This window comes from Lupinus angustifolius, chromosome LG17 (genome assembly GCF_001865875.1).
Source record: "Lupinus angustifolius cultivar Tanjil chromosome LG17, LupAngTanjil_v1.0, whole genome shotgun sequence".
NCBI classification, from domain to species: Eukaryota; Viridiplantae; Streptophyta; class Magnoliopsida; order Fabales; family Fabaceae; genus Lupinus; species Lupinus angustifolius.
Genome location: NC_032025.1, coordinates 14,743,230 through 14,769,436, shown reverse-complemented (window position 1 = coordinate 14,769,436; position 26,207 = coordinate 14,743,230). Strand labels below are relative to the sequence as shown.

General features: G+C 36.6%; 2 protein-coding genes across 4 annotated transcripts; one reads left to right on the top strand and one right to left on the bottom strand.

Moving 5' to 3' along the window:
• On the bottom strand, window positions 8,997-9,856 carry LOC109330990 (late embryogenesis abundant protein At1g64065-like). Its single transcript, XM_019565265.1, has one exon. It carries the CDS (start codon window positions 9,816-9,818, stop codon window positions 9,129-9,131), a length of 690 nt encoding a protein of 229 aa, XP_019420810.1. The 5' UTR covers window positions 9,819-9,856; the 3' UTR covers window positions 8,997-9,128.
• On the top strand, window positions 19,918-25,408 carry LOC109331909. Of its 3 annotated transcripts, none has more exons than XM_019566700.1 (6): window positions 19,918-20,326; window positions 21,586-21,810; window positions 21,915-23,020; window positions 23,634-24,047; window positions 24,313-24,521; window positions 25,106-25,408. In XM_019566700.1, the coding sequence occupies exons 2-6, from the start codon at window positions 21,641-21,643 to the stop codon at window positions 25,361-25,363; spliced, it is 2,157 nt and encodes a 718-aa protein (XP_019422245.1). In that variant the 5' UTR covers window positions 19,918-20,326; window positions 21,586-21,640; the 3' UTR covers window positions 25,364-25,408. The 3 variants fall into 3 exon arrangements, with proteins under 3 accessions (XP_019422245.1, XP_019422246.1, XP_019422244.1); XM_019566701.1 differs by lacking the exon at window positions 19,918-20,326 and having other exon boundaries at window positions 21,298-21,810; window positions 23,634-23,662; window positions 23,705-24,047; XM_019566699.1 differs by lacking the exon at window positions 19,918-20,326 and having other exon boundaries at window positions 21,298-21,810.

The window sequence follows — 26,207 nt, the reverse complement described above, 5'->3', positions numbered from 1 at the left end:
TGAGGAGGAGTCTGTAAAACTGTTCCTTATGGTCAAATTGTTGGTGCAGCGGAAGCGATCTTTGCGCAGCGTTGGCCACAAGTAATTAAATAAAGGCGTAGAATAAATAGAAGACAAGAAACAAGAGAATTTGTTAACGGGGTTCAGCCAATTGTACCTACGTCCCTCCGAGCGCTGAGCGGCTACTAAGATATCATTAGAGAATAAGGATTACAAACCCTAGCACACCCATGGGCCCACCTGCCCATGTGATGTTTCTATTTGTTGCTTATATCTGGTGCATATTATAACAAGGGACCTGAGTCCAATATATAACATTGGTTACTCTACTCTATTCCAATATTAGACAATGTGGGACTAATACAATAACATATTTCAAGCATTCCCAACAATCTCCACCTTGATTGAAATAGAAGAATATATCGCTCCTTAGGAAATCTACACAAGAATCTTCACCTTAGCGAATATATGATTCCACCTTGTTCAATGTCTAATTTTCTTTAACTGCTCCCCTACAGCATAGACCTTGTGAGTATCCTTGACAATGTTATCAAGAGCCTAGCTCTCCAAACTTGTAGTGTAGATTCCCGTACCGCCATCAAATGGAACATGTCGCCTAGCCACCTATTGCTAGGAAGTCTTTCGATATATTGGAACCTCTACACCAAAGTTCACCAACAATCGTTCTCTTCAATACCCACTCAAACTGAACCTTGAAGCTTCCTCGGAAAGCCTCAACTACCACCATTGTCTACTCCGACAATCCTAGTTCAAAAGAACTATCATACTCCACCATAAGGAGTATACCCATAGCACACACCTTGCGTCAATGCTAACTAATGTATGTGTCACACCCTTGCATCCAAGCCAATTCCCACGTCACACCTCTACATCTCTACCAATGCTCGTGTTATAACTTGCATCAAAGCCAATGCTCATGTCACACCCTACATCAAAGTCAGCCGTCGCCCTTGTGGTTTTGTGGATCTACTAACAATTAATATCTTTCATTATGACGTCTCACACACGCCATTACGATATTCTCTTTCTCATCTACAATGAGAACATTCTCTCAACATCTAGAGAGATATTGACAACATCTAACTCCCTATGAATAAATTGATTCTAGAGAATCAAGGGGGAGGCTTCTACTATGCCTAAAGAACTGACATTTGGGATAACTCACTTAGATGTTATGGAACATAGGCTCAATGCTCGCATTGACACACACTAAGAGTCTCTAAGGAACATGCTTCAATCTAGGTTTGAGAGGCAAATTGATAGCTTAAATGAAGAAATCAACTGTTTGGAATTCCTCATTTGGACCATTCATGACATAATGCATCCTCAAGAAAGACGACCTCATTCACTCTCTTAGGATTAGTGTAGGAGTGTCTAGCCTATAGGATGTTATATTTTGTCGTCTACTATTGTGTTTTGGGTCTTGTACTTCCTGTTATTCTTTTAGCATTGTTTCTTTTGCTTGTAATATGTTGTTAAACTCTATTTCAGTACTTGTTTCTTAAATTTCGCAAATGTCAAGCTTTGTTAGACAATTGCTAATTATGTCGAATGGTTTATGAATTTTGGTTTTATAAATATCTTGATAATATCTTGCGTGTATGCCATATGTGTTTGATTAATATATGTTTAATCTGACTATATCAGAACTGTTAATCATTCCATGACTTATTGAATATTTATATGATGGATGTGTCATATAAACCTAGTTCATATGTTGTTTTTTGTCAGTTTAATCTATTAACTTCCCTCGATAATTGATTAAATGCAAAGATTTTGTGCATCTGTTCAATTTTCTAAAAACTGGTTAATCAAATCAAAGCTTGTACTTTCTGATTAATTACACTTTTTGATAATGTCAAAAGGGGGAGAAAGGTTGTTCTTTCGTTTGATTTATTTCAAGTTGATGAGCTTCCGTATGTAAGTTTGCTACCTACTTGTGTGTATTTCACCTCATAGCTTGGTTGAGGAGGAGAACAAAGTAAGGGGAAGCAACACAACTTTGATATATAACCAACCTAAGAAAACACAAGCTGATCATCATCAAGCTTATCAAACAAGAAATTGGTGAAGTGTTTGTCATCATAAAAAAGGAGATTGAAAGTGGAAAGAGTCAAGACCTTCATATTTAAGTCTAATTGAGGTTTTGATGAAGCAAGCTCGCATACAAGAAAGCTTCAAGATCATACAACAAACAACAAGACGAAGACTCATAGGTTGCATCTATAGATTTAGGACTTTATCATAATTACTTGTAATTAGAAGTCTTAAGATGGTTGCCTTAGTTTGAGTCTAGGTTAGGTAAACCTAGGTGGAAATTCTCACAAGAAGTAAAATAGATCAAGATTAAAATTGAGACATAACATCTAGATATCTTATGATAAATAGGCTCATGCATACACATACATAGTTTCATGTATTAAATGTAATATATTTTGAAAAGCAATGTAAAGCATGTGCATATCATATAGGTAGTTTGCCATATATTCCTTACATCAAAGAAAAACATTTTTAACTCAGTATAATTGATTAAGTAGTTAATGTAATCAATTATCTAGAATTCAGTTACTCAAGATATGATGTTGTTAGCACGTTAATCGATTAAGATGTAACTGCAAACTGATTTTTAACATCCCATTAATCAATTAAATGAAAGGATAATCGATTAATATCAGTGTTAGTGGGATTAGTATACATTCTGTAAATCTTACCAATGTAGCATAATTTGCATATTTCGAAAATTGTTAGAGAGGATACATTTTCATAGATTGCAGTGAGAAAGTGCATTTAGAAAACCTAGGGAGTGAAAGCATTCTGATTTAGACTTAGAGATTAAGATCATTGCATCTAGTCTCTAGTTTTCTATGCATCAAATTATTGCATCTAGTTCTTGATTTCTTTGAGAGATTTGTGAGAAAAATCTTTTTCTGAAAAGAGTGTGAATCATTTTTAGAAAACCTAATGCATTAATTTCATTTATAATTAGGTTCTTATGGATTTTATGCTTTATGTTTTAGATAGTGTTTACAATTGTTGAATCTGAATATTAAGTACTAAAGTCAACTTAATACATTATGTTTGAATAAGGAAGTTGATCTATTTCTGAATAGTTTCACTACGAGAGAGATCTTTGTAATCTTCACAAAGGCTAAGAGGTCTTAGTTCAAGCGATACCGAGGCTGGGGCCGATCGCAGAAGGATAAGAGATCCTAGTAGGCGATTTAGTTAGGTCAAACCTAGGTTGTCAAGCTTATAGGGGCTAAGTAAGGATCGACTTAATTTTTCTGATTTTGTAATTGGAAGTGCGTTTGTAAAACTCACAATTGCAATAGTTGAAGAAAAATCTCCCGAGATTAGAAGAGGAGGCCTGGATGTAGTTTGTAATGGACCGCAAATGAACCAAGATAAAATTCCTTGTGCACCCTTTCTAATCCCTAATCTCTTTACTTTTCGTATTTACTTTGATGATTAATTGTGTTAATATGAATTGCATGTTATAAACTGTTTACTGTCTTTCTGTAATCTCATTAATCAATTAACTGTGTAAAGATTCGATAGTCGGTAGTTTGCTTTGCAAGAAACCAAAGAATCAAGTTGTGCAAGTGTCAGGATAATCAATTATCCACAAGCATGATCGATTATATCAATGCACTATTTAATCTATTAAATCCAAGCATAATCGATTAACTGCAGTCTATTTTAGTTTTGCTCAAATATAGGAAAAGCAGAACAAGTGATCCGCGACACCTATTCAACCCCCCTTGTAGGTGTATGCTAACCTGCTGATACCCATCACATAATATACTTAGTAAACAATGCTCTAATATGTTTGAAAACTTTAGAACTTAGCTCTTGAAGCAACTTAAGAAAAATTAAAAGTTTAGAATTAAAGTTGCAAGAGAGTGCATAAAATTGTTCAACTAAGTTGTGAAAATTTTATGTATCAATTATTGTATTGAATTGGATGTTTTAATGCCTTTAAATTGGCTTCCAATCAGCCATGGTACCCTTCCATGAAGATGAGACACAATTGGAATGAAACTCATTCACTTTGGACGAAAATTGCTCATCCAAATTTGAAAATCTAGTTTCCAACAACTATGTGCAATCGATTACCATGATAGTGTAATCGTTTAACAAAACATGTTGTCCAAAGTGGTAATCGATTAATTTAATCAATTAATCAGTTACTCAGTGTTAGTTATGCTTTGTAACTATTTTCTTAGTCAGGTAACTTGTTACGTAATTCTAGTAACTTATTGCCAACTCTCATATAATTCAGGTAAATTGTTACCCATATCTAGTAACATGTTACTCATGTCATCAAGTAACTTGTCACTTAGCATTTTGACATTGTTTCAAGACTTATCCAATTCTTTTAAAAATAATTTTGAATTCTTTGAATATTGCTAATAAACATAAATTGAGCTTAAAGATAGAAGTACATATTGAAGACTTAATCTATAATTTTCTTGAAGCTTGAAACTTTCATGTCTTCATTGTCTTTTTCCTTTTTCTTCTTTGTGTGATCTTGGTGTCTTCATCAAAACTGCGTCAAGGTCAGGAGCAAGATCTTCTTCACAATAGCTACTTTGATTAGGTTGTGTGAACCTACTTTGAAGGTTTTTAGTTTATGATCGTTCTTGGTTAGTGTTGGACTTAGACTCACGGTTTCTATATGTAAATTAAGAAAAAAGTATGCAGCGGAATAATAAAGTAAAGATAAGAGAATGTGGGTAAGACTTTAAATGGTGTAGGCGCCACAACACTTCAGATGTTGATAAGCTAAAGGTGAGGTTCACCATAAAAAACTTAGTTTCTTGATAAGAACTTATGATCTTCGTTCAGCCTAGAAGATTAGGAGAAGATATATTCTCACAAAGGATAATATCCAATATTATACAAATTCAAGTTGTTTTATTCATCATGGAATTCAGGTACATATAGAAGTGGCAAGCCTAACATTGCTTCCACGTGAATTACAAAGAATTGAAGGCCTAAGACGATTTAATATTGGATACCTCTGAGCTATGAATCTAATCATATACAAGATGAAATTCGGCCAAGACATTCTACACAAGTTAATTTCCTACAATATTACTTAGAATAAATAATTAAAAAAGAACATAAGGTTCCTTGTTGGCTTGCTTGAAGAGCCACAACTCTAAAGGCTTAGAAGCCTATGTTGTCATTCCTTATTGATCTGAGTAATTCTTCGAGCACATAGGTTAATTGTGACATAATTTTCTTCATAACTCCCCCACGGCTAGGAATGAATGTTGACAACATTGGATTCTTCTTCAAGGAGAATTTCCTCACGGGTTAAATTGTTTTCATGAAGGCTAGGCAGCCTCGGATCCCCTTTGATACTTATGCCCCTTCAATACAATGCACAACGACCATGAATGAAGATTAATTCAGTCAAAATGCCCAAGTTATGTTCCAACAACCTCCTCTAGGAAAAGGATTCCTCCTACGAATCACTCTTCAATAAAGACACGACTAGACAAGTTTATACACATGGGCCAATATTTCTCTCCACCATTTAATGTGGTGGTTACACTTTGATGGCCATTTGATCACCCTTTACAACATTTTTATTTGAATTCAAATTAAATACAAATATTATTGAATAATAAACACACGTGCAATGGGAATTAATGACATGGCCCACTTTCTCATTGAATGCGAAAGATACCAAAAAAATTGTGCACAGGACCCTCAACCAGATTCCACGCCCAATGGTCAACTTCCCCATGCTAGGCGCCTAGTGCATATGCCTAGGCCAGTTGGCCCAGCACCTGGTGCATGCGCCCGAGCCTTGATGTGCCTAGTGCCTTGTCTCGGTTAGATCCTGTGCTTGATGCGCTTAGAGCCTTGTCTCGGTCATATCCTGTGCCCAGTGCCCCTTGGCTCATGCTCAGCGCCTAGCCTAGTGCTTGTGTACCAAGCACCCCTTGGCCTATGCTCAGCGCCTAGCCTGGCCCCTCCATGGCTCAGTTAGAATGTTGACACATGATTCAATTTATGAACTTAGGACCAACTTGGTCTAACTTTGTCTCACCATCCTAGATCATCCCAATGAGTTGTCCTAGGGTATTTTGCGCCCTTTTGGTTCTTGCCCTTGTCATAGGGTCATCAATCCCTTCCAGACCATCATGGCCCAACTTTGACTCACTTAGGTTTGCATCATTAAGTGCAAGAGAAATAAACTTGAAGCGCTTGTTGATGACAATGGTCACTTAATTACTAACTATGATGCTATTATTCACTTGACAGTTGAATACTTCAAAGGAATCTACACTAATGATGGAGGTATGACTGATCTTAGTAGTATAACAATCTTTCCTCATTTGTAGTATAACATTTTTCAAGTAGTCCAAAGTTCCTTCCTTCGGGAAGAAGTCAAAGAGGTGATTTTGAGTATGGGCCCGATGAAAGTCCATGGATCGGATGATCTTAATCCTTTATTCTTCCAATCTTAGTGGAATGTGGTGAGTCATTCAGTTGTTAAATTTACTCAAGATTGCTTTGTGAATCCATCCCTCATTGATCAAATTAATGATACTTTGCTGGTTTTGGCCCCAAATATTGAGACACCAGGAATAATTTCATAATTTCTGCCAAATTCTCTATGTAATGCTATATACAAGTAGGTGACTAAGATATTAACCTATAGACTCATAAGCATTATGGAGGACTTCCTTTCACCTAATTAGTATAGCTTTGTTCTAGGGAGACATAGTTCAGATAATGTTGTTATTGCTCATCATGTCATAAGCTTCAAAACATTGAGAGATTTTACCTGGAGCACTGTTAGGAAGAAACTATCAGCTCACCTCACAGCCTGGGAAAACGTTTGTAGACCAAAACATGAGGGTGGTCTGAGGAGCATGCATGAGTTCAACATGAGCCTTGTAACGAAACTTGGATGGAGTCTAATCTCTAACCATATTGCTTTGTGGGCTAGAGTCATTAGATCTAAATATTGTTGCGGGACAGGCCTTCTTCCTATTGTTCGTAAAAGGCATTCTCAGTCTCATGTCTATAGAGGGATTAGATATACATGGGATGATCTGAACAAAGGTTTGAAGTGGAGATTTGGAGATGGGAATATCACACGTTTCTTGATGGATAAATGGCTATTTTCGGGGGTTATCCTTGGAAATGTTACTTTATAGCTTGTCACGGTACATGATGGTGATATCACTGTGGAGGAGTATTATGATTAGAGAAATTCAATTTGGAAAGTCCATGACTTCATCCACCTGCTTCTAGAACAATACTTGGTTGAAATGGCAATGTATCGTCCTTCAACTTCTATTGGCTCTGATTGCATTGTTTGGGCTCATTCTGGCAATGGTCAATTCACTTCTAAACCAGCTTATGAAGCTATTCATTAAAGCTCTGTGGTGGTTCATTATCCACTTTGGTTCATTATCCTCCTTCTCTTTCAAATTGTGTGCATAGACAAGTTTCTGTGGGTTGGGACCCCCTCCTCCTGTTGGTTCAAATGTAATTGGACTAATATGTTAAGGACTTGATTTTATTTGATTGTATGAGTATGTTCTTACCTCTAAATATGCTACCGTAGTCTTTTTTGGCATTCTTTGTGCTTTTGTTAACCAAAAAAATAAAAAAATTAAACATTTATGATGTTGGGATTCATCAATTTGAATTTGAATTAAGTGGGTATAGAAACCTGAGAATTCTTTCTTGACTCTTATTGCCGCCTCACTGCATCACGTATTCACGTTAAATGTTTCCGGGAAGAAATTAATCGCACATTATGGGACCCTAATTAAAATCAATTTTGGGTCTCATTTTTTTTTTTTACTTCTCATAGGTATCATCACACTATAGACAATCATGTTCGAGTTGAGAATATCCACAGGTACATGAGACTAATTCTCCTAGCTAATATTTTTTCCATCCACAAGACTCAAACCCGAAACCTTACTTTAAGGAAAATCAACGATGTACCATTTAATCTAACTTATCATAATTCTTATTTTACTTTCTTCTCAATTAAGTATAATATTACTTCTACAATATAATCACTTATTTAAAGTATGGAAAAACTTTTTTTGGGGTCTTTCGATAACCAAGGACCCTATAGGTGGTTACCTCAATTATCCCTAGGCCGGGTCATAACGAAACATGAGGAGGCCTATAAGCGAAATCTATGTTCATGGTTTGATTTAGTACAATAGAATAAAATATCTTATCTCCTTAAATCTAATTAGTTTTTTACATGTGTTTTATTTCTCTTTTTCCTAGAAGTTTTCATTTCAATATATAATAAAAAAATAAAAATAAAACACTTGTTAAACATTACGTACATTAAGATAAATTATTTCCTGGTTTAAGAAAATATTTTATTAATAATTAATCAAAACCACTCATTTTCTTTCTTTGCTTTTGAGCATCTAAGTTCTATAATTAAATAAAGCGAACTAGATGTAATGTAATTTATTTAATGTATGAAAAACAATTTTTTTGGACCTTAGTTACTAGGGACGGTTTCGTCATTTGTCATTCGGCGTTCAATATCTTCCTTCAATTTATATTTATGTTAATATAGTAAGAAGATACTCATAAGTTTTGACTGAGTTTTCTACCATCATGTGTTGGGGGTCATTGGGTGGAAGTTAGAAAATTGAATTACCTTTTATCCTTTCCTGATTTTTTACATGCTGAAAAACAACTTTTTTTTGGTAATTTCAACTGAACCCAGAAATCCTATTAACACGAATAACTTTATTAACAGAGAGATAAGTAATTACTTTTATTTTTATTTTCAATGATAAAAATGTAATTTTATGATAAATAAAAAAATTATTTCATTTTGTGTGTTATTGTATGACACATGTCTCTATGGGAGAAAATACTTACTATTAACAGAACAATACATTGACTTTCCACTTTACTTTTGAGAGAAAACCCAGGCGATCATCTTAAGCTAGAACAACAAATTCTCGTAGAACCAGAAATCAGACATATTGCTTTAGCTATCTTATATTATGCACAAATATGTACCAAAAATCCGTATAATAATAATCACACGTAAATTGGGAGATGTGGACTCTTGAATTAGATAATAAAACTTAAGTATCAACGTTTGTGAAGCAATTGTTGTCACTTGTTATACCAGCGGTGATGTTGTATTCAGTTGTACAATTCAACTCAACCACGATCCTCTTCTTCACCATGTTCAATATCTTCACGTTGCCATCAATCCTTGTATAGCTGCTGAAGTTCAAAACTTGGTCTCTAATATCACTATATATGGTTGGTATATTCATAAGCTTGTTACCCAGAATCTTCAAGGTCACGTTGAATCTAACAGTCCTTCTAGCCTTGGCCTTACCTGGTGGCGTAATACCCTCGCCTATATCTATGCCATCATAGTAAATAGTTGTGGTGCTTTCCCTAGACTTGAAGGTGAAGTAATTTGTATTCTTCATAGAAATATCAGCAACAAGTGTAATATCATAAGGAGAATCTTTAGTGAAAGATCCATTGAGAAGAGTCATCCTATTCAGCTTTATCTCAGGATCGTTCGCATTGTAAACGGTGAAGGCAAGGACTATGACTATGACTACGCATATCAAAAGAAGGGCGGTGATGCAACCACAGCAAAGGGTGAACCTTCTTAGGCGATTTGTTTCCTTGTCGAAAATGGTTTCAATTTCATGTTCTGGTGTGTTATAAGGAGAGGAAGATATGTATGGAGCTAAGGGTTTGACTGTAGGGCTCTGATCAGCCATACCTGACTTTTGTGTTGGTTGTGGCATTAAGGGAACTAAGTTTAGTGATCTATATTTATTGGTACTAAGGTTTTGGTTTTATCATGTCATGCTATAACATGTAACTTGTCATATAATTTGTTCACTTTATGTAGTATTTGTTAAAAATTTATTACAATTGCCAATAAAAGTGGTTTACAGGTATTTTTGTATTGGATGTATTTTTGTCCGAGTTAGGAACATCCACAGGTATATGAGGCTAACTCTCTTGACGACTATTTTTTTCATCCACAAGACTCGAACCCGACACAATGTTTAAGAGGAATCAAACATGTAACACTTGAATCAAAATTCGTTGGTAAAAGTGGTTTATCTTGTAATAATTCAATTTATATCTTACAAAGGTTTTTAAATTTAAATTTCACTACTATTACAACATTTTGTTGGGGTAATTTAAATATTCTTGTAAGCGTCACCTTAATTGTGAGGATGTTAAAAAAACTACAGATATACATGATCACAAATTTCCCCTTGTGTCATTGGGCACTTAGGTCACTATCTATATGATCATTTTCATGGTGGATGGACTTACTTTTTTGTACTGCCAACAATATTCTCTTACCTTTTTTAGTAAGGAATTAATCCATCTCAGGATTTGTAGTTGTCCATTTCAACAAGTGTCACTCCCGATAATCAAACCTATGGATGTTATGACCTGTTAATAATTATCACCATAATCATGGAGTTGGTCTATAGTTGAGATTAGAATCCTCTCCCATAATTGAATATAATAAAGAATGAGTTTAAAAATTCTTAAAATTATTTTTTGATTAAAAAATAATTAAAGTCTGAACCCTTAAAAAATTATCTGCAACACATGTATTCATCTAATAAGAATCAGGATCCCTACTAATGTTTGATGCTTTCTTATACGCGTTCCTGCCGAATGACAAGTGTTGACTTTGACTAAACCGTGCATTGCTTGAATTTAAAGGATAGGAAGGAAAAGTTATTATATTCGAATTATACAATAAAAATGGAGCTAAGAAATAAGAATAACTTGTAAGATGGATCACGCGATGTGAATAAGTTAATAGAAGTCAATATGGAGGGATCTATAAAATGGCCATTCTAGAACACGCCGGGTCTCATTAAATGAATATGATAGTGCAGAATAAGAATAAGTAAGGTACCGAATAGATTACAAGCAAATACAAGAATGATTACCAACATGATATTAGTATAATGGTGTAAAGCTTCATTGAATCTCTAAGATTGAGAGTTAGATTTTTAGGAGTGTCACTTATTAGGAGAGACAATCACAAATCCTGAAAATGGATCAATTCCTTAACAAACAAGGTAAGAATATATGCTTAATAATACAAAAAAAATACAATAAAATTATATTTTATTAAGAAAGGATACTTTGGGCGAGTGGTTTGGTCTTTTAAGCAAGACACATCTACTGTTGTAGTGTCCCTGTATTTCGTTTAAAGTTGGAGTTTGGGTCCCATAACTGAAACTCTCAATTTTTTCACCTATATAATAATAATAATAATAATAATAATAATAATAATAATAATAATAATAATAATAATAATAATAATAATAATAATAATAATAATAATAATAATAATAATAATAATAATAATAATAATAATAATAATAATAATAATAATAATAATAATAATAATAATAATAATAATAATAATAATAATAATAATAATAATAATAATAATGTGGAAGAGGATGAGTATAGGATGAGGATGAGAATGTGGAAGAGGATAAGATGAGGATGTGGATGAGGAAGCGGATGAGGATGAGGATTAGGATGAGGATGAGTATAGGATGAGGATGAGCATGTGGAAGAGGATGAGGATGAGGATAAGGATATGATAAGGCGGAGGATGAGGAGGAGGATGAGGAGGAGGGTTGGATAGGATGAGGATGAGAATGAGGATGAGGATAGGATGTGGATGAGGACGAGGATGAGGATAGGATAGGATGAGGATGAGGATGAGGATGAGGATAAGGATTAGGGTGAGGATAGGATGAGGATGAGGATAGGATGAGGATGAGCATGTGGAAGAGGATGAGGATGAGGATGAGGATGAGGATAAGGATTAGGGTGAGGATAGGATGAGGATGAGGATAGGATGAGGATGAGCATGTGGAAGAGGATGAGGATGAGGATGAGGATGAGGATAAGGATTAGGGTGAGGATAGGATGAGGATGAGGATAGGATGAGGATGAGCATGTGGAAGAGGATGAGGATGAGGATAGGCTGAGGATGAGGATGAGGAAAAAGATGTGAATTTAACCGCCATCAGAGGGGGACTGGGCCACGCCTCTGAGGGGTATGCTGATGGCAACCAAGAGGACTTGGTCCTGTCTTAGGTTTGTAAATTTAACCGCCACTAGAGGGGACTGGCCCACGCCTCTAAGGGGTATACTGATGGCGACCAAGAGGACTTGGTCATGTCTTGGGTTTGTGAATTTAACTGCCATCAGAGGGGGACTGGCCCACGCTTCTGAGGGGTATACTGATGGCGACCAAGAGGACTTGGTCATGTCTTGGGTTTGTGAATTTAAAAGCCATCAGAGGAGGACTGGCCCACACTTCTGAGGGCATACTGATAGCGACCAAGAGGACTTGCAAAGGACATCTGAGTAATACCTCGTTATCATATAAATTGGATTCGGTTACATCATTTTGCCCAACTGTATAAAGGTCTGGCACGAATTTACATTTTCAAGCAAAAAACTGTCATAGGTTTGATGTGTTCCAAGTATGGGGGATTTCTTTCCCTGTTAAGTCTTCGAGCTTGTAGGCTCTTTTGCCAGTCTTATCGGTTACTCGGTATGGTCCTTCCCAATTGGGTGCTAGTTTGCCCTTTGTCCTTCCCATGTCAGCCCTCCTGAGCACTAAGCTGCCTATTTCAAAGCCTCGTGGTACCCCCATTCTATTGTATTTTTTGGCGGCTCTCCTTTTGATGGCGGTCTCTCTGATTCTGGCTCAGTCTCTCTTCTCCTCGATCCAATCTAAGTTGTGTCTCAAGATGGTCGAGTTGGTAGTTTCATCAAAATGTATTGTCCGCCAGGTGGGTACGCCGACCTCCATTGGGATCATGGCCTCGGACCCGTAAGTAAGGTTAAAAGGTGATTCCCACTAATGGAGTGAGGAGTTGTACGGTAAGCCCATAGGACATGATGTAATTGCTCTGCCATGCTCCTTTGGCTTCTTGCAATCTTCTCTTAATCCCTCGGAGGAGGACTTTGTTAGCCACTTCTACCTAACCATTTGTCTAAGGGTGCTCAACTGAAGTGAAATGTTGCTTGATGCGAAGGCCTGAAAGTAGTTCTCTGAACTTTCGGTCAGAAAATTGAGTCTCTTTGTCAGTGACTATTGCAGCAGGTATCCCAAACCTTGTTATGAAATTCCTCCAAGTAAATTTTCGGATGTTGGCCGCCGTGATGTTGGATAAGGGTTCAGCTTCCATCCACTTAGTGAAGTAGTCGACTGCCACAATCAGAAATTTAAGTTGTCCGGTTGCTGGTGCAAATGGTCCCAAAATATCCATTCCTCATCTGCAAAATGGCCATGGGTCATTGTTGTAGTTAACTCTTCATGAGGAGCTTCGTGGAGGTCAGAAAACAATTGGCAGGGTGTGCACTTCTTGATGAACTCAAAGGTATCTTTGTCCATGGTCGGCTAATAATATTCGGCTTGGTGAGTGATGTTGTGCCAAGGTGATGACCGCAACTCCCTTCGTGGATTTCTTAGAGGACATACCGAGCCCTATCGGGGCCGAGTCATTTAAGCATATGAGTAGAAACCCCCAACGATACAAACAACCTTTTACTATGGTGAACCACGAACTATACCTGAGGAATCTTTGCATGTCCTTCTGATCCGTTGGTAAGTCGTCGTCAGACAAGTATCTGATGATTGGGCCGGTCCAGTCATCCAGGATCTGTGTTTGCTCGACGACCATAACACCTGGCTGTAGGATTGTCCCTTGAACCACCGATTTGTTGTTACTCGGGCTCTTCGTGCTTGCTATTTTGGACAAAATGTCAGCCCGTCTATTTTGCTCCCTTAGTACATGATGAATGGAAGTTTTTTCAAACTTGGCCCTTAATTCCTTAACCTTGGCTATGTATTTTCCAAGTAACACGTCTTTTGTCTTATAGGCCCCCATAATCTGAGAGACTGCGAGTTGGGAATCATTGCAGGTGGAGACTTTTTCTGCCCCGATTACTCTGGCCAATTGAAAACCGACAATGCGTGTTTCATATTCTGCTTCATTATTCGATGTAGGAAAGGTGAATGTTAGTGATTGCTCGATGGTCATCCCCTAGTCATTGTCTAACAAGACTCTTGCTCCGCTGCCCCGAGGGTTGGATGAACCGTCAACATATATGGTCAACATTTGCTCGGAAATTTCTAGTTTTGTGGTCAATTCGGCAACGAAGTCGGATAGGACTTGCCTTTTGATAGTCGTTTTGGGTTCGTACCGTATATCAAATTGTGACAGTTCAATGGACTAGGAGATCATCTGCTCGGCTAGCTCAGGTTTGTGTAAAATCTGGCGGCTAGGTTGATTGGTTCTAACCACCACCGGATGGGACTGAAAATACTGTCACAGTCGTGTTGTTGCCACTAAGAGGGCGTAGGCGACCTTTTCTAACTTCTGGTACCTGAGCTCTAGGCCTTGTAATGTCTTGCTGGTGAAGTAACTGGGTGTTGACCATCTTCACTCTCTCTAATTAGAGCAATGGCCAAAACCCTGTCTGTTACCGCCAAGTACACATATAGTGTCTCAGCGGGTGTAGGCTTAGAAAGCATGTGTGGAGTAGCCATATATTGTTTGAAAATTTGGAAGGCTGCTTCACAATCCTCCGACCAAGTAAAAGTGTTGCTCTTCTTTAGGAGCTGGAATAGTGGGAGGGAATGTTTGGCGGATGCTGAGAGAAATCTGGCCAAAGTCGCCAACCATTCATTAAGTTGTTGGACTTCCTTAACTAATCTTGGGTTGTGCATGTCTATGACTGCTTGGCACTTTGCTGAGTTGGCTTCAATACCTCGGCTTGTTAATAGAAATCCCAAGAACTTGCCAGCTTTGACTCTGAATATACACTTTTCTAGGTTGAGGCACATATTAAACTTGCGCAATCGGCCAAAGACAGCATTCAGGATAGTCACATGATCTTCTATTGGTAGACTCTTGACGAGCATATCGTCCATATAGACATCCATGATCTTTCCAATCTGATCTCTGAAAACGGTGTTCATCATTCTCTAGTAAGTAGCCCTTCATTTTTCAGACCAAATGGTATGACTGTGTAACAGTAAGCCACCTTGGGTGTAATAAAGGCGGACTTGTCTTGATCTGGGGGATACATGGGAATTTGGTTATATCCCAAATAAGCATCCATAAATGACAGAAATTTGTACCTAGAAGAATTGTCAACGAGATGATCGATGTTCGAGAGGGGGTATGGATCTTTTGGGCACACTTTGTTCAAGTCTATATAATCCATACACATCCGTCACTTTCCAGATGATTTTCTGACTAGCACAACGTTTGACAACGAGGTGGTATGTTATTTCGCGGATGAAGCTGACCTCTAGTAGTACTGAGATCTTTTGAGTAACTTGAGTTGTTCTTTCGGCGCCCATCTTTCTTTTCTTCTAGGCCACCGGCTTTGCCCTTGGATTTGTCGTGAGTCAGTGGCATGCAACTGAGGGATCAATTCTGGGCAAATCTGCAGCGAACCAGGCAAAAAGATCTTTGTTGATCTTCAAACATCTGATCAGTTTGGACCTTTGAGCTCCGTCAAAAGTATAGCCGACATACATCAGATTTTCTTTTTAGGGACAAAGTGGAAATGAGGTTTTTTCTCCTTCTAGCTGAGGTCGTAGGTCTTCTGTATCTGCCATGGCATTGAGCTCCACTAAGTGCACTACCCGTTGTTTTTTTCTTAGGGGTGGTGCCCGTACTGAAGTGCGGTTCGGCCGAAGACTCATCTGATAGCAACTTCTTGCACTCTACTGATCTCCCCTAACCGTGCATACCCGAAGATCGGATGAGAGAAACTTCATGCAGAGGTGTGGGGTGGAGACTATTGCTTCGAGATGGTTGAGTGTTGGTCGACCGAGTATGGCATTGTAAGCCGAGACACAGTCGATGACCATGAACTTTGCTTGGATCATCCGGGTTAGGGGTTGTTCACCGACAGTCAGCCATATATCAACATAGCCATGGGGTTGATTCCTTGTCTAGTGAAACCAACAAGTTGTCCATCATACGGCAACATGTCTTTGTCTTTAAGTTCTATCTTTGTGAACAAATCTTGAAACATGATGTTTGTTGAACTGCCTTGGTCAACAAACAAACGTCCCACCTTTTTATTATTCATTTTGGCAGTGATGATGAGGGGATCGTCATGACCGCGGACGACACCTTCATAGTCACGGTCGTCGAAGAAGATCAGGGGTGCTGCTTGGTGGCCATGATAGTGGCGGGGTTTACGGATGGTTGATTACATGACCTCCCGAACATACCTTTTCTATAATGCCCTAGATGTGCCACCAGTGGCGAATCCGTTGGATATGGTGTTGATGTCCACCATACTTTGTTGTCGCCTATTGTTTGGGCGAAAGTGGTCTCTCCAATCTCTATTCGGAGGACGTTCCTATTGGTTTTTTGGGGGGGAACATCTCTGAGGAGGACTGCATTGACGCAAAGGAGGTGATCGCTCTTGGAGGGTCCGAGCTATAAATTTCTGGAGGTGCCCGACTTGGATCAGGTCTTTGATAGTATCCCTCAACTGCGTACATTCTTCTGTTACATGGCCAAAGAAGGTGTGGAAGTCACAATATTTGGAGCGGTCTGGGGTCCCTAATCTCCTGCCTGGATTGGGTTTGGGGAGTTGGAGTAAGTGGATGGTCATAACTTCTTGCAAGATTCTAGTTCGACTAGCATTGAGGATGTGTAATAGTTGTATTTAGGTTTTTTGGGTTGTCGGGGTGGATCGTCTTGAGGGTGTTCATGTGTTTTTGGGCGTTTGGCTTCCCATGAGTGGAGTTGGTATTCTCTATGCTCAGTGGATGGGCGGTTATGGTGGGTTTCTTCTAGATTGATGAATTGTTGAGCCTTAGATCGGAGTTCTTCCATTGCGAGGTCTGAATATTTAGTCAATTCCTGCCTGAAGAGGCCATCCTGCAAGCCCGTCACTAAAATATGCATCGCCACCTCCGGGCTGAGGGTGTGAACCTTCATGGCCTCCAAGTTGAATCTGTCTATGTAAGCTCAAAGGGGCTAATGGGACTCCTGTCGTATACCAAACATGGTGTAGGAAGAGCGAGGCTGCTCTTTGCTTGCTGTGAAGCGGATGTTGAATCCGTTGGCGAGAGTGGCACATTGGTCGATACTGTTTGGTGCGAGCCGAGTAAACCACAGCAAGGTAGCGCGTTTCAGAATGAAGGGAAATGTTCGGCACATGATGGGGTTGGTGGCCCTATGGAAAAGCATTGAGGCTTCAAAGGCATCTAGATGATCATGTGGGTCACTTGCTCCATCGTATTGTTCGATGTTGTTGGATCGGGTAAGGTGTTTTGGAAGTGGTGAAGACATAATAGTTTCTATGAAAGAATGTTTTGCTCGTGAGGAGCTGTGGTCGGGGGGTTGAGTTATCTAAGTGATTTTCGTGTTTGGGGGCTACTAGTTTAGAGGCTTCGGCAGATTCAGCGGAGTGCTCATCGGTAACTGGCCACGAGGGTCCATTATTGGGTTTTGGTCGATGTTGGTGAAGCTCGGCTAGTAGTTGGGCCTATTGTTGGATAATTTGGCCTTGAGTTTGGATCATGTGGAGAGAAGTTGTTGGGTAGTGGGTGCTTCTGGGGTGGTGTTTGGGGGATGACTTTGGATGGCCTGGTGAGATGGTTGCACTAGTGTTGGAGGTTCAATGGAAGGGGTGTCATGATTCGGATTGGGTGGTTCTACATGGCTAGGTGGTTGAGCTTGATTATGGATGGTCACCATGTTGTAGGTAAGCCACAGTCATCGCCAATGTTCTTTGCTTAAGAGTGGATAATTGGGAATTGAGGATGAATGATCGGAAGAGTATGTCCGGAAGAGCGTGGGAGAGCAGGTGACTTAGTCGGATGATCGTCTGGACCCGCCGGGGAAGGTAGAATGTGCAGGCGACATGGCAGACGGCCTGCTATCTGACATTAGAGGCGAGTCAGATGCGCATTAAATGGTGGGTCAGGGGTGCATTAAATAGTGGGTGAGGGGTGTTAATGCTGTGTCAGGAGCATTTATGGTTTCCTTTACTAGTGGGTCTACTTGAGGCGGGCAACAAATATTATGTGGGGTAATGAATAATATGCTCAGGACGGATAGATAATTACCCGATTATGACCAGGATAGAACAAGACGATTGTTTAGACTTTGGATTTCATAGATGTTCTTCGGGGATAAAATTAGATGTCTCATACTTTATATTGCTTTGGTATGATTGATACAAAAATTATATTTTCTTAAAATTTCAATTAAATTTACTATATAAAGTGTGTAATGTCAAATTGTGTCCTATGTTTTGATATTTGAAGGCATGAAAATGACGCACGCCACCAGCCATAAAACCGTCCAAACTTGAGATTAGAAAAGTCGGCGTCCACACCTTATCAATTATTCCTTAATTTGCGAATGAAGCCTAATAAAACAACTACACAGTGGTTCCGTATTTACCACATTCACAATAATTTACAATTATAACAGGAGAAAAAATATTTTGTTTAGTTGAAATGTATATTGGATATAGGCACTGCATGCATACCTATTATAAATTTGGGTGGAATCTCTTTGAAGTTTGCACTTTAAGAACTTAAGTGTCATGATTTATATCAAATTTCATTGTAGATTCATAGATTAAATTATTAAGACGTAATAACTTTAGGATGTTTGTGAATAGTTTTAAAATAAAATGAAATGACTGGGAAGATAAGAGCCATGAAATATATTTATACAATGATTTTTAAGTCTTCTTTTCACTTCAATAATCAACTTGTTAATAGACCTTAAAATATCACAAAAAACAATTTTTAACAATTTTACACTGCCACATCCTCTACTTATACCTAATGTCCCATGCTTAAAATTTTAAAAACTGAAAAATATATTTTCCCAGATTAAAGATATATAATGGACTAATTACTCTGTAAAAAATGAACTAATTACCCATTTCCTTGATATGTCCAGAAAAACCAAAACATGTCCTATTCTTCCAAGCCCCTGTACCTTAAACATTTCACATTCTTCTAACTCTTGCTAACTAGGTTTACAAAAAAGGAGGCAATTGAATGGTGTGAAGAGAACGGGGGAACCATGTTGATCAAACTCAGTGGATGGGAGAGTTTAGCTTTCTGGACTGACAATGATAGTGATAGTAATTAATTCAGCATGCTATATAAGGTAACTATAGGCTTATCAGCTTGTTGTACCAAAATTAGATCAGTAACCTGTCATACATAATTAAATTAGATCTAAAATTGACATGTACATTAGTCCTACCCAGTAAGGATGGATAGATATTGTAACGTTTTGGGTGTAACATACCATGCAGAACTAGGTTTACAAAAAAACAAAATTACCATGGTCATTGTTAATGAAATTTAAGCTAACCTTTTTATTATTTGTAGAAAGGCAGTTAGAGTATACAGGGTAAGCTTCAGCTCATTGATAAGATTGTTTCTCTCGTGGTCTAGAAGTCTTGAGTTTAAATCTTGGAAATAGACTCTTTCTTTGTAACGGTAAAGTTGTGTACTCTACTATCCTCATACCTTATTGGGTGAGAGCTTCGTGCAATGTGTCATTGTTAGGACTTCAGCATATAAAGAGAGTTCAACTGAAAAGATTTGTCTATTAGTTATGAGAGCTTTATGACTTAGTATTACATTAAGTTTGTTATTCTACTTAATATAAGACACATGACCATCACCCTTTTTTAGAGACCACTGGAGTCCAAATTTTCAATCTATACTTAGCTCTCAAAAGAACACGTTAACATATATCTGGCATGAATATGGTAGTAACTTCACTCCTTCTACACGCGTAAGGCCTAATTTGTTATCACTTAGTTTTTCTTTTTCTTTGTTTTTGGTGATAAGATGACAACAGCAATCTCAGCTTGATAGAATAAATTATTGTTAAATCAAATTATCAACATGAAGCACTTGATCATGTGGTATGAAATCTCAAACCTTCATAGGCTCTTCTCTTCTTCCAAGTTCCAATTCTTGCACTCCTGCCAGATAAGTAAACTTCAAACAAGGATTGTTCTCATATAATTTTCCTCACTGATTTGTATTTGGGATAGAACTAATCTCAAATACAAATTTCATGTGACTCAATAGCAGCCAAAAAGGGTACTTAGCATCATCACTGCTTCTTTTAGTCCAATGTGGAAAATGGCCAAAAAGGGTACTTATGCTGATCAAGATTAAAATCCTTCCTACTTCTGCATTGCATTTGGTTCAACTTCTTTGGTAAGTGTGTCAATAAAAAATTGTCTTTTTAATTCTTGTTTCATCAATAAGCAAATTATAAAGTTCACTTTTTTTGAAATAATTCATAAGTTAAAAGGTATGAAGAGTGTGTATATGCCACTAAGTAAGATTTCTCTTCTTTCATTAAATCATGATTTGAATTGGAATAAGTTCGACAGATATGTATGCTTCAACATAAATCACACATGGGGTAGATTGATTCATAACTTTCTCCTCACAGGTGGGGTTTTTTTACCACAAAAACATGGCAGTGGGAGCAGATTTTGAACTTGGTTTTAGAAAGTAACTTCACACTGCTTCTCCCTACCACCTGACAAGCCTAAAAACAAAAGAAATTTTCAGTTTTGTATCGATAGTACAAACAAAACATTTTGACACACTAAATCCAAGGACCACCGACTAAGACCAAACTAAGAAAACAAAAAGCAAATAAGTAGTAACGTTACTCACGTGAGTTTATACACAATTATAATCTAACCAATATTATATCAATAGCATTTGAAATGCATTAATACTAGTGATAAGTCAAACTTATTAAGTTAATAATAAACAATCACAAACTTAATAAGTTAATAAGGGGTTTCATTGTTAATCTGTTTATTTCATAGTTCTCCATTCCACTTTCTGTAAATTAAATTACATGGATTCATTCTTTATTTAAAGACCTCAAACTCAGCCCAATAATTCAAAAAAATCTTAATTTGTTCACTACTCAATGCATCTCAAATTCAGCCTAGTAGCAAAATTGTATTGAAGAAAGTATAGAAAATATTAGCATGGTTTAGTGCTCAAACAAAGGGATAGTGATATCTTATGGATTAAAAAATTTAAATATTTATTATTATTGTTGTTTTTATTTCATTATCATGAGCTGGAAACAACAAACAAATACCACATAAATAGCACTTCACTCTCCAACGTGTCAAGTTGAGAGAGTGCCATGTACCATAAAACTGTTAAAGAAACTACCAACCGTTCGTACTAAGAAACCAATCTGACCAAATCATATTCTGTCTATTGTTCAATACTCAAGTCACTATCTTTCTTTGCACAAAATATATGCACTGCACAGTCCTCTCTTACTTTTGGTCCAAAATCAAATTATGCCCAGATCATATTCTGCCACAGAATTTTCTGTGCACTAGTGGGCAGATTTCACTATCTCATCATGAATCTTTGATTGGAAAATTTCAAGCCCAAAGTTTTCTTTTCCTCATAATTTGGTCTGAAATTTTCAGGAAAATACAAGCAAAAACATAATCAGAGGTGTAGATTGGAATTGGTTGAACAGTGATGGGTTCAAAGAATCTTGTTATGCTCAAAGCACAGATAGAATCAATCAATATATGGTTTATGAGTGATTTTGTTATTGGAAACGTGCTTTGGGCCTTGGCTTCTTTGCGAGTTTTCTTCTTGAACTATGTGCTTTATTCCTTTGGTTTGATGCTAAGATACATATTCAGGTGTGGTAAATTTTCTTATTTGGGTTATTGGTATTTACTATTCAGAATTTATTTTTTGTTGGGGTGTAAATGAGTAAATAATGACTCCTTTTTTGATGTTTCAGCTTTCATGTAGAAAATAAAAGTGATAGGAATGGATTTCAGAATTCTGAGATTAATGGATTGGCAGAAGAGCTGATAAATTTTCTATTTTGTGAAGATTTTCTGGTAGAATATGAAGAAATGGGAGGAGAAACAGAGTGCTCTGCTTTGGTGGAGAATTTCACTGATTTTCATGAAGATGTTATGGAAATACATGAAAATGAAACAGAGTGCTCTTTTTCCATGGAGTTTGATTCCAATATTAATGGAGATGGTGAGAAAAAATTAGAATTTCAAGAAGAAGAAACAAAAGGGTGTGTTGTTATTGACACATACTCTGCTATAACCACAAGTAAGTGTCAATTCTTGTTGGGAAAAGATATCACTGATTTCATTGAAGAACCAACAACTATGACCTTCAGTTTCCTGGAATTTTATAAGGGTTCAAATGTTCCTTCTGTTTATGATAATGCATTTTCCAGCACTGAAAAAAATTCCATAAAGGAACTTTCAGAAGGCCTTGTTGCTGAAGAAGAAAAAGAATATGTTCAAGATCAGAGAAGTTTCAATTCTAGTCCATTTAGCTTTGAAAGTGAAACTGAAGTGTTTGGTGAAAGTGATTCAGATTCAGAATCATCTAATAATTCTTGTCAAGGAATTGAGTACACAAGTGTTAGAGTGATAAAAGAAGGAAGAGAGGAAGAGGAAGAAACTCAATTTTCAAGTGATATTGAAGTCTCCTATGCTGAAGAGGCATGCATGGATAGTTTGGTTAGAACAGAAGAAACCGCGCCAGAAAACAAAATCGATGAAACCGATTATAATGAAGAAGAAGAAGAAGAAGAGGACGACTATGAATGGGAAGATGATGAGGCAATGGAACAAGTGAAACTGGAACTGAGAAATGCAAGACAAGGAGGACTTGCTACAATTTTAGAAGAAGAAGAAGAAGAAGAGAAAGAGGAAAAAGAGTCTATAAAAGTTGTTGAACCTCTAAAACCACTGAAAATTGAAGAGAAGAAGGTGGAGTACAAAGATCACATTGTTGAAATTCAAAAGGTATACAAGTGCTATGCTGAGAAAATGAGGAAACTTGATATCTTGAATTACCAGACCATGCATGCAATAGGTGAGAACCACATTAACTTCATTTATGTTCATTACTTGCATTAACTTAATCCAACTACAATAATCAATAATCAAACATTTATCTCACTAATTCGGGTCGGATATATAGTTAAGTGCTTTCAAATTAAGTTTCCAAATGAAGCCTTTTTAATGTTAATTTCATAAATGTTAATCTCACAATCTCTTCACATGCAATGCAATCTTTTCTCTTTTCTTTTGCCTCAGGTTTTTGTAGCAAACATGAATATAATATTTCTTAAAAAAATATCTTCACAACGTGGGGTGCAACCTTTCTAAGTCGATCACAATTTGCTAATTTTGTGGACATAGATCTACACCACTACTTTCAAGCATATTTTTCAACTCCATTCTCTACACAATCTCTTCAACTTTTTTCTTAGGTCTACTTTATACATTCACTAAGTTGAAATATCAGTGTTGTTGGTTAGAACTTGTAAGAGCCGTCAAATCTTACTTTTTAGCTTTGACTTGGTTTGATTTCGTAAACTATACTCTAAGCATAGAAAATATCTAATACTAATGAAAATACTTCCCTCTAACAATTTTCTTGATTTCCATTAATCATTGACTAAATGATTTGCCTTTAATTGTAGGTCTTCTTCAACTAAAAGACCCACCCAAAATAATTTTAATGCCAAAATCTACGGTCCAAAGTGCCAAGCCTATAATCTCTCAGAATTTGTGGCCACGCAAAGCACCAAAGCAAAAATCTGACCCAATGTTGAAGTTTGTTCAAGAATTGCATAGTGATTTGGAATTAGTGTATGTTGGGCAAGTTTGCAATTCATGGGAAATTTTATGTTGGCAGCACAAAAAATCCCAAGAGTTAAAACAATATGATTCTCAATGGCCGCATAGGTATAATCTAGTTGCTGGTGAGTTCCAACTTTTCCAAGTCCTAATGCAAAGGTTTATAGAGAATGAACCATATCAAGGTCCTAGGATTCAGAATTATGTCAAGAACCGTGGTTTCATTCGCAACCTTATCCAAGTTCCACCAATTAAAGGTGAACAAAAATGTGTTACCATAAATTAATTGAGAAAAAATGAATGCACCATCGATGTAAGAATTCATATATTGGCATTCTATCATCTACTATTTATTTTTAATCATAGTTGACTCTTCAAAAAATAATACAAATAAATGGTGAATGATGTAGTGACTATATATATATTTTTACATTGATAGTGTATAGATTTTACCCTCAAATTAATTCCTAGTAAATAATTTAAATTAGTTACTCTACTAACTTTGTTGTGATTGCATTATAGATGATACTATGAAGGATAAGAAAACAACTAAGTGGGGTAGTGATAAGGATGCAATTGAAAGTGGAAAGTTGGAAGAGATGATCAAGGAATCTATGAGGGTATTCTGGGAATTTGTCCGAACAGATAAAGTTTCTCATGAAATTCGAAGTGATGTGAAGGACCCAGAAATTGTACATCTTGTTATGGAAATTCGAACTCAACTGCACAAGGTTTGCTTTCTAGAGACTAGTTCATATTTTTCTTAGGAAAATATATTTCGACAATTTTATCCAATGTTTTACCTTGTGAAGTGATTAAATAAGAGAGAAAAAAGATAATGTTGATATTACATTAAAAATATATGAGTGTAATATTTAGACATTGATAGTATAAAGATTTACATACAATTTGTATTATCTATTATTCATATGTATTACTTTTATGTAAGAATCAATGATAATTAAAAATGAATAATTAATAATGTAGCAATAATGTAAAAAATATTTTCACTATTAGTATATACATTTTTTCCTCTAAACATATAATGTTGATATTTGATGAAAAAAATATATTATAGCATTCATATTACATACAATCCTTACAACATGGAAATGGTTTCTTGACATTAAAATTGTGACACTTCATATGATGTCCTTTTTATGTACATTTTGCAAGTGTTTATGCAAAAATAAAAATAAATGTATATAATGTGAAATATGGTGTTGAAAACTTAATATTTTAATATGAGACTCTTACGATGTATTTTTTTTATTGTTGATAGAATTATAATTTAATCTTTTGTTGCATTGTACAGAAGGAAAGAAGGTTCAAGGACATAGTGAGATGCGAGAATTGCATAGTAAAGAGGTTCCAAAAGCACCATGAGGATCAAATTCTACTTGATCATGAGCATTTGCTTGCTCAAGTGGGATTGAGATTGATTTCAAGGGTGGTAAACATGAAAAAATTGAGAAAAGATCAACTAATATGGTGCAATGAAAAGTTAAACCAAATCAAATTTTTTGGCAGGAGGATTGAGGTGGAGACTTCATTTTTGCTTTTTCCATGTTAAGTGATTAATTTAGCTATGTATCTTTTCCCAGATGTAGATATACTTAGTGGAGAAAATTATGTAGCAGCAACATGCATAAATATTGGACTCAACTACTAACAAAAGGTGTATATATTAAATGCACGTCAAAGTTGACTAGTGGCCGAATAACTAATGCAAATTTTTGGTGCCAAATTTGTTTCCACGTTCTAGAAGTGGGCACAAGTAATCGTGGCCAATACACACTGTGATGTTTCTCTTTGTAACATTTTTTATATAAGCAAAGATTGAATATAATGACTAGAATAGGTTTCCACCCTTTTACATCAACCGAACAAAACCTCAACTTAATAAGGATAAAGATCCTAGGGGATTAACGCACCAATCTGAACACACAAAAATCTATATCCCCGAAATTCATTAGGACTTTGATAACATCTAATAACTCAACCACATCAAAATCTTCCTGTCTAGATAACAAAGTATTACATTTCAAATCAAAATCACAACTTATAATCCTTAAAGTTGTTTGCATCAATCCTATAGAGCACCAAAGAATGCATAGATCAGTGTAGTACGAGAGCTAATCTCACACCTTGCATTAGTCTTGAACATCATCCTAGCGAAGCGGAGAACGTGAACACAGCAAATTAGCAATTAGGAGTTTGTATGGGGTGAGTGGGACTTCTTCACCTGTCCCTAAATGCAGGCTCAATTTTTATGAAAAATAGATAAAGTCAAGTTGATGAAACTCGCTTTGTATAGTCTCAAGACAAGCATCATTAGCATCATATACAAAGCACACCCTCTTAATCAATGTTACGATTCAGAGTCCAGTTATGAATGAGGTAGTTTTAAAAATTAA

Coding starts and splice junctions, on each gene's coding strand:
- LOC109330990 (XM_019565265.1), bottom strand. CDS start 9,818: ATGCCACAACCAACACAAAAGTCAGGTATGGCTGATCAGAGCCCTACA.
- LOC109331909 (XM_019566700.1), top strand. CDS start 21,641: ATGGGTTCAAAGAATCTTGTTATGCTCAAAGCACAGATAGAATCAATC. Junction 21,811..21,914: donor ATGCTAAGATACATATTCAG/GTGTGGTAAATT, acceptor TTGATGTTTCAG/CTTTCATGTAGAAAATAAAA. Junction 24,522..25,105: donor TTCGAACTCAACTGCACAAG/GTTTGCTTTCTA, acceptor TGCATTGTACAG/AAGGAAAGAAGGTTCAAGGA.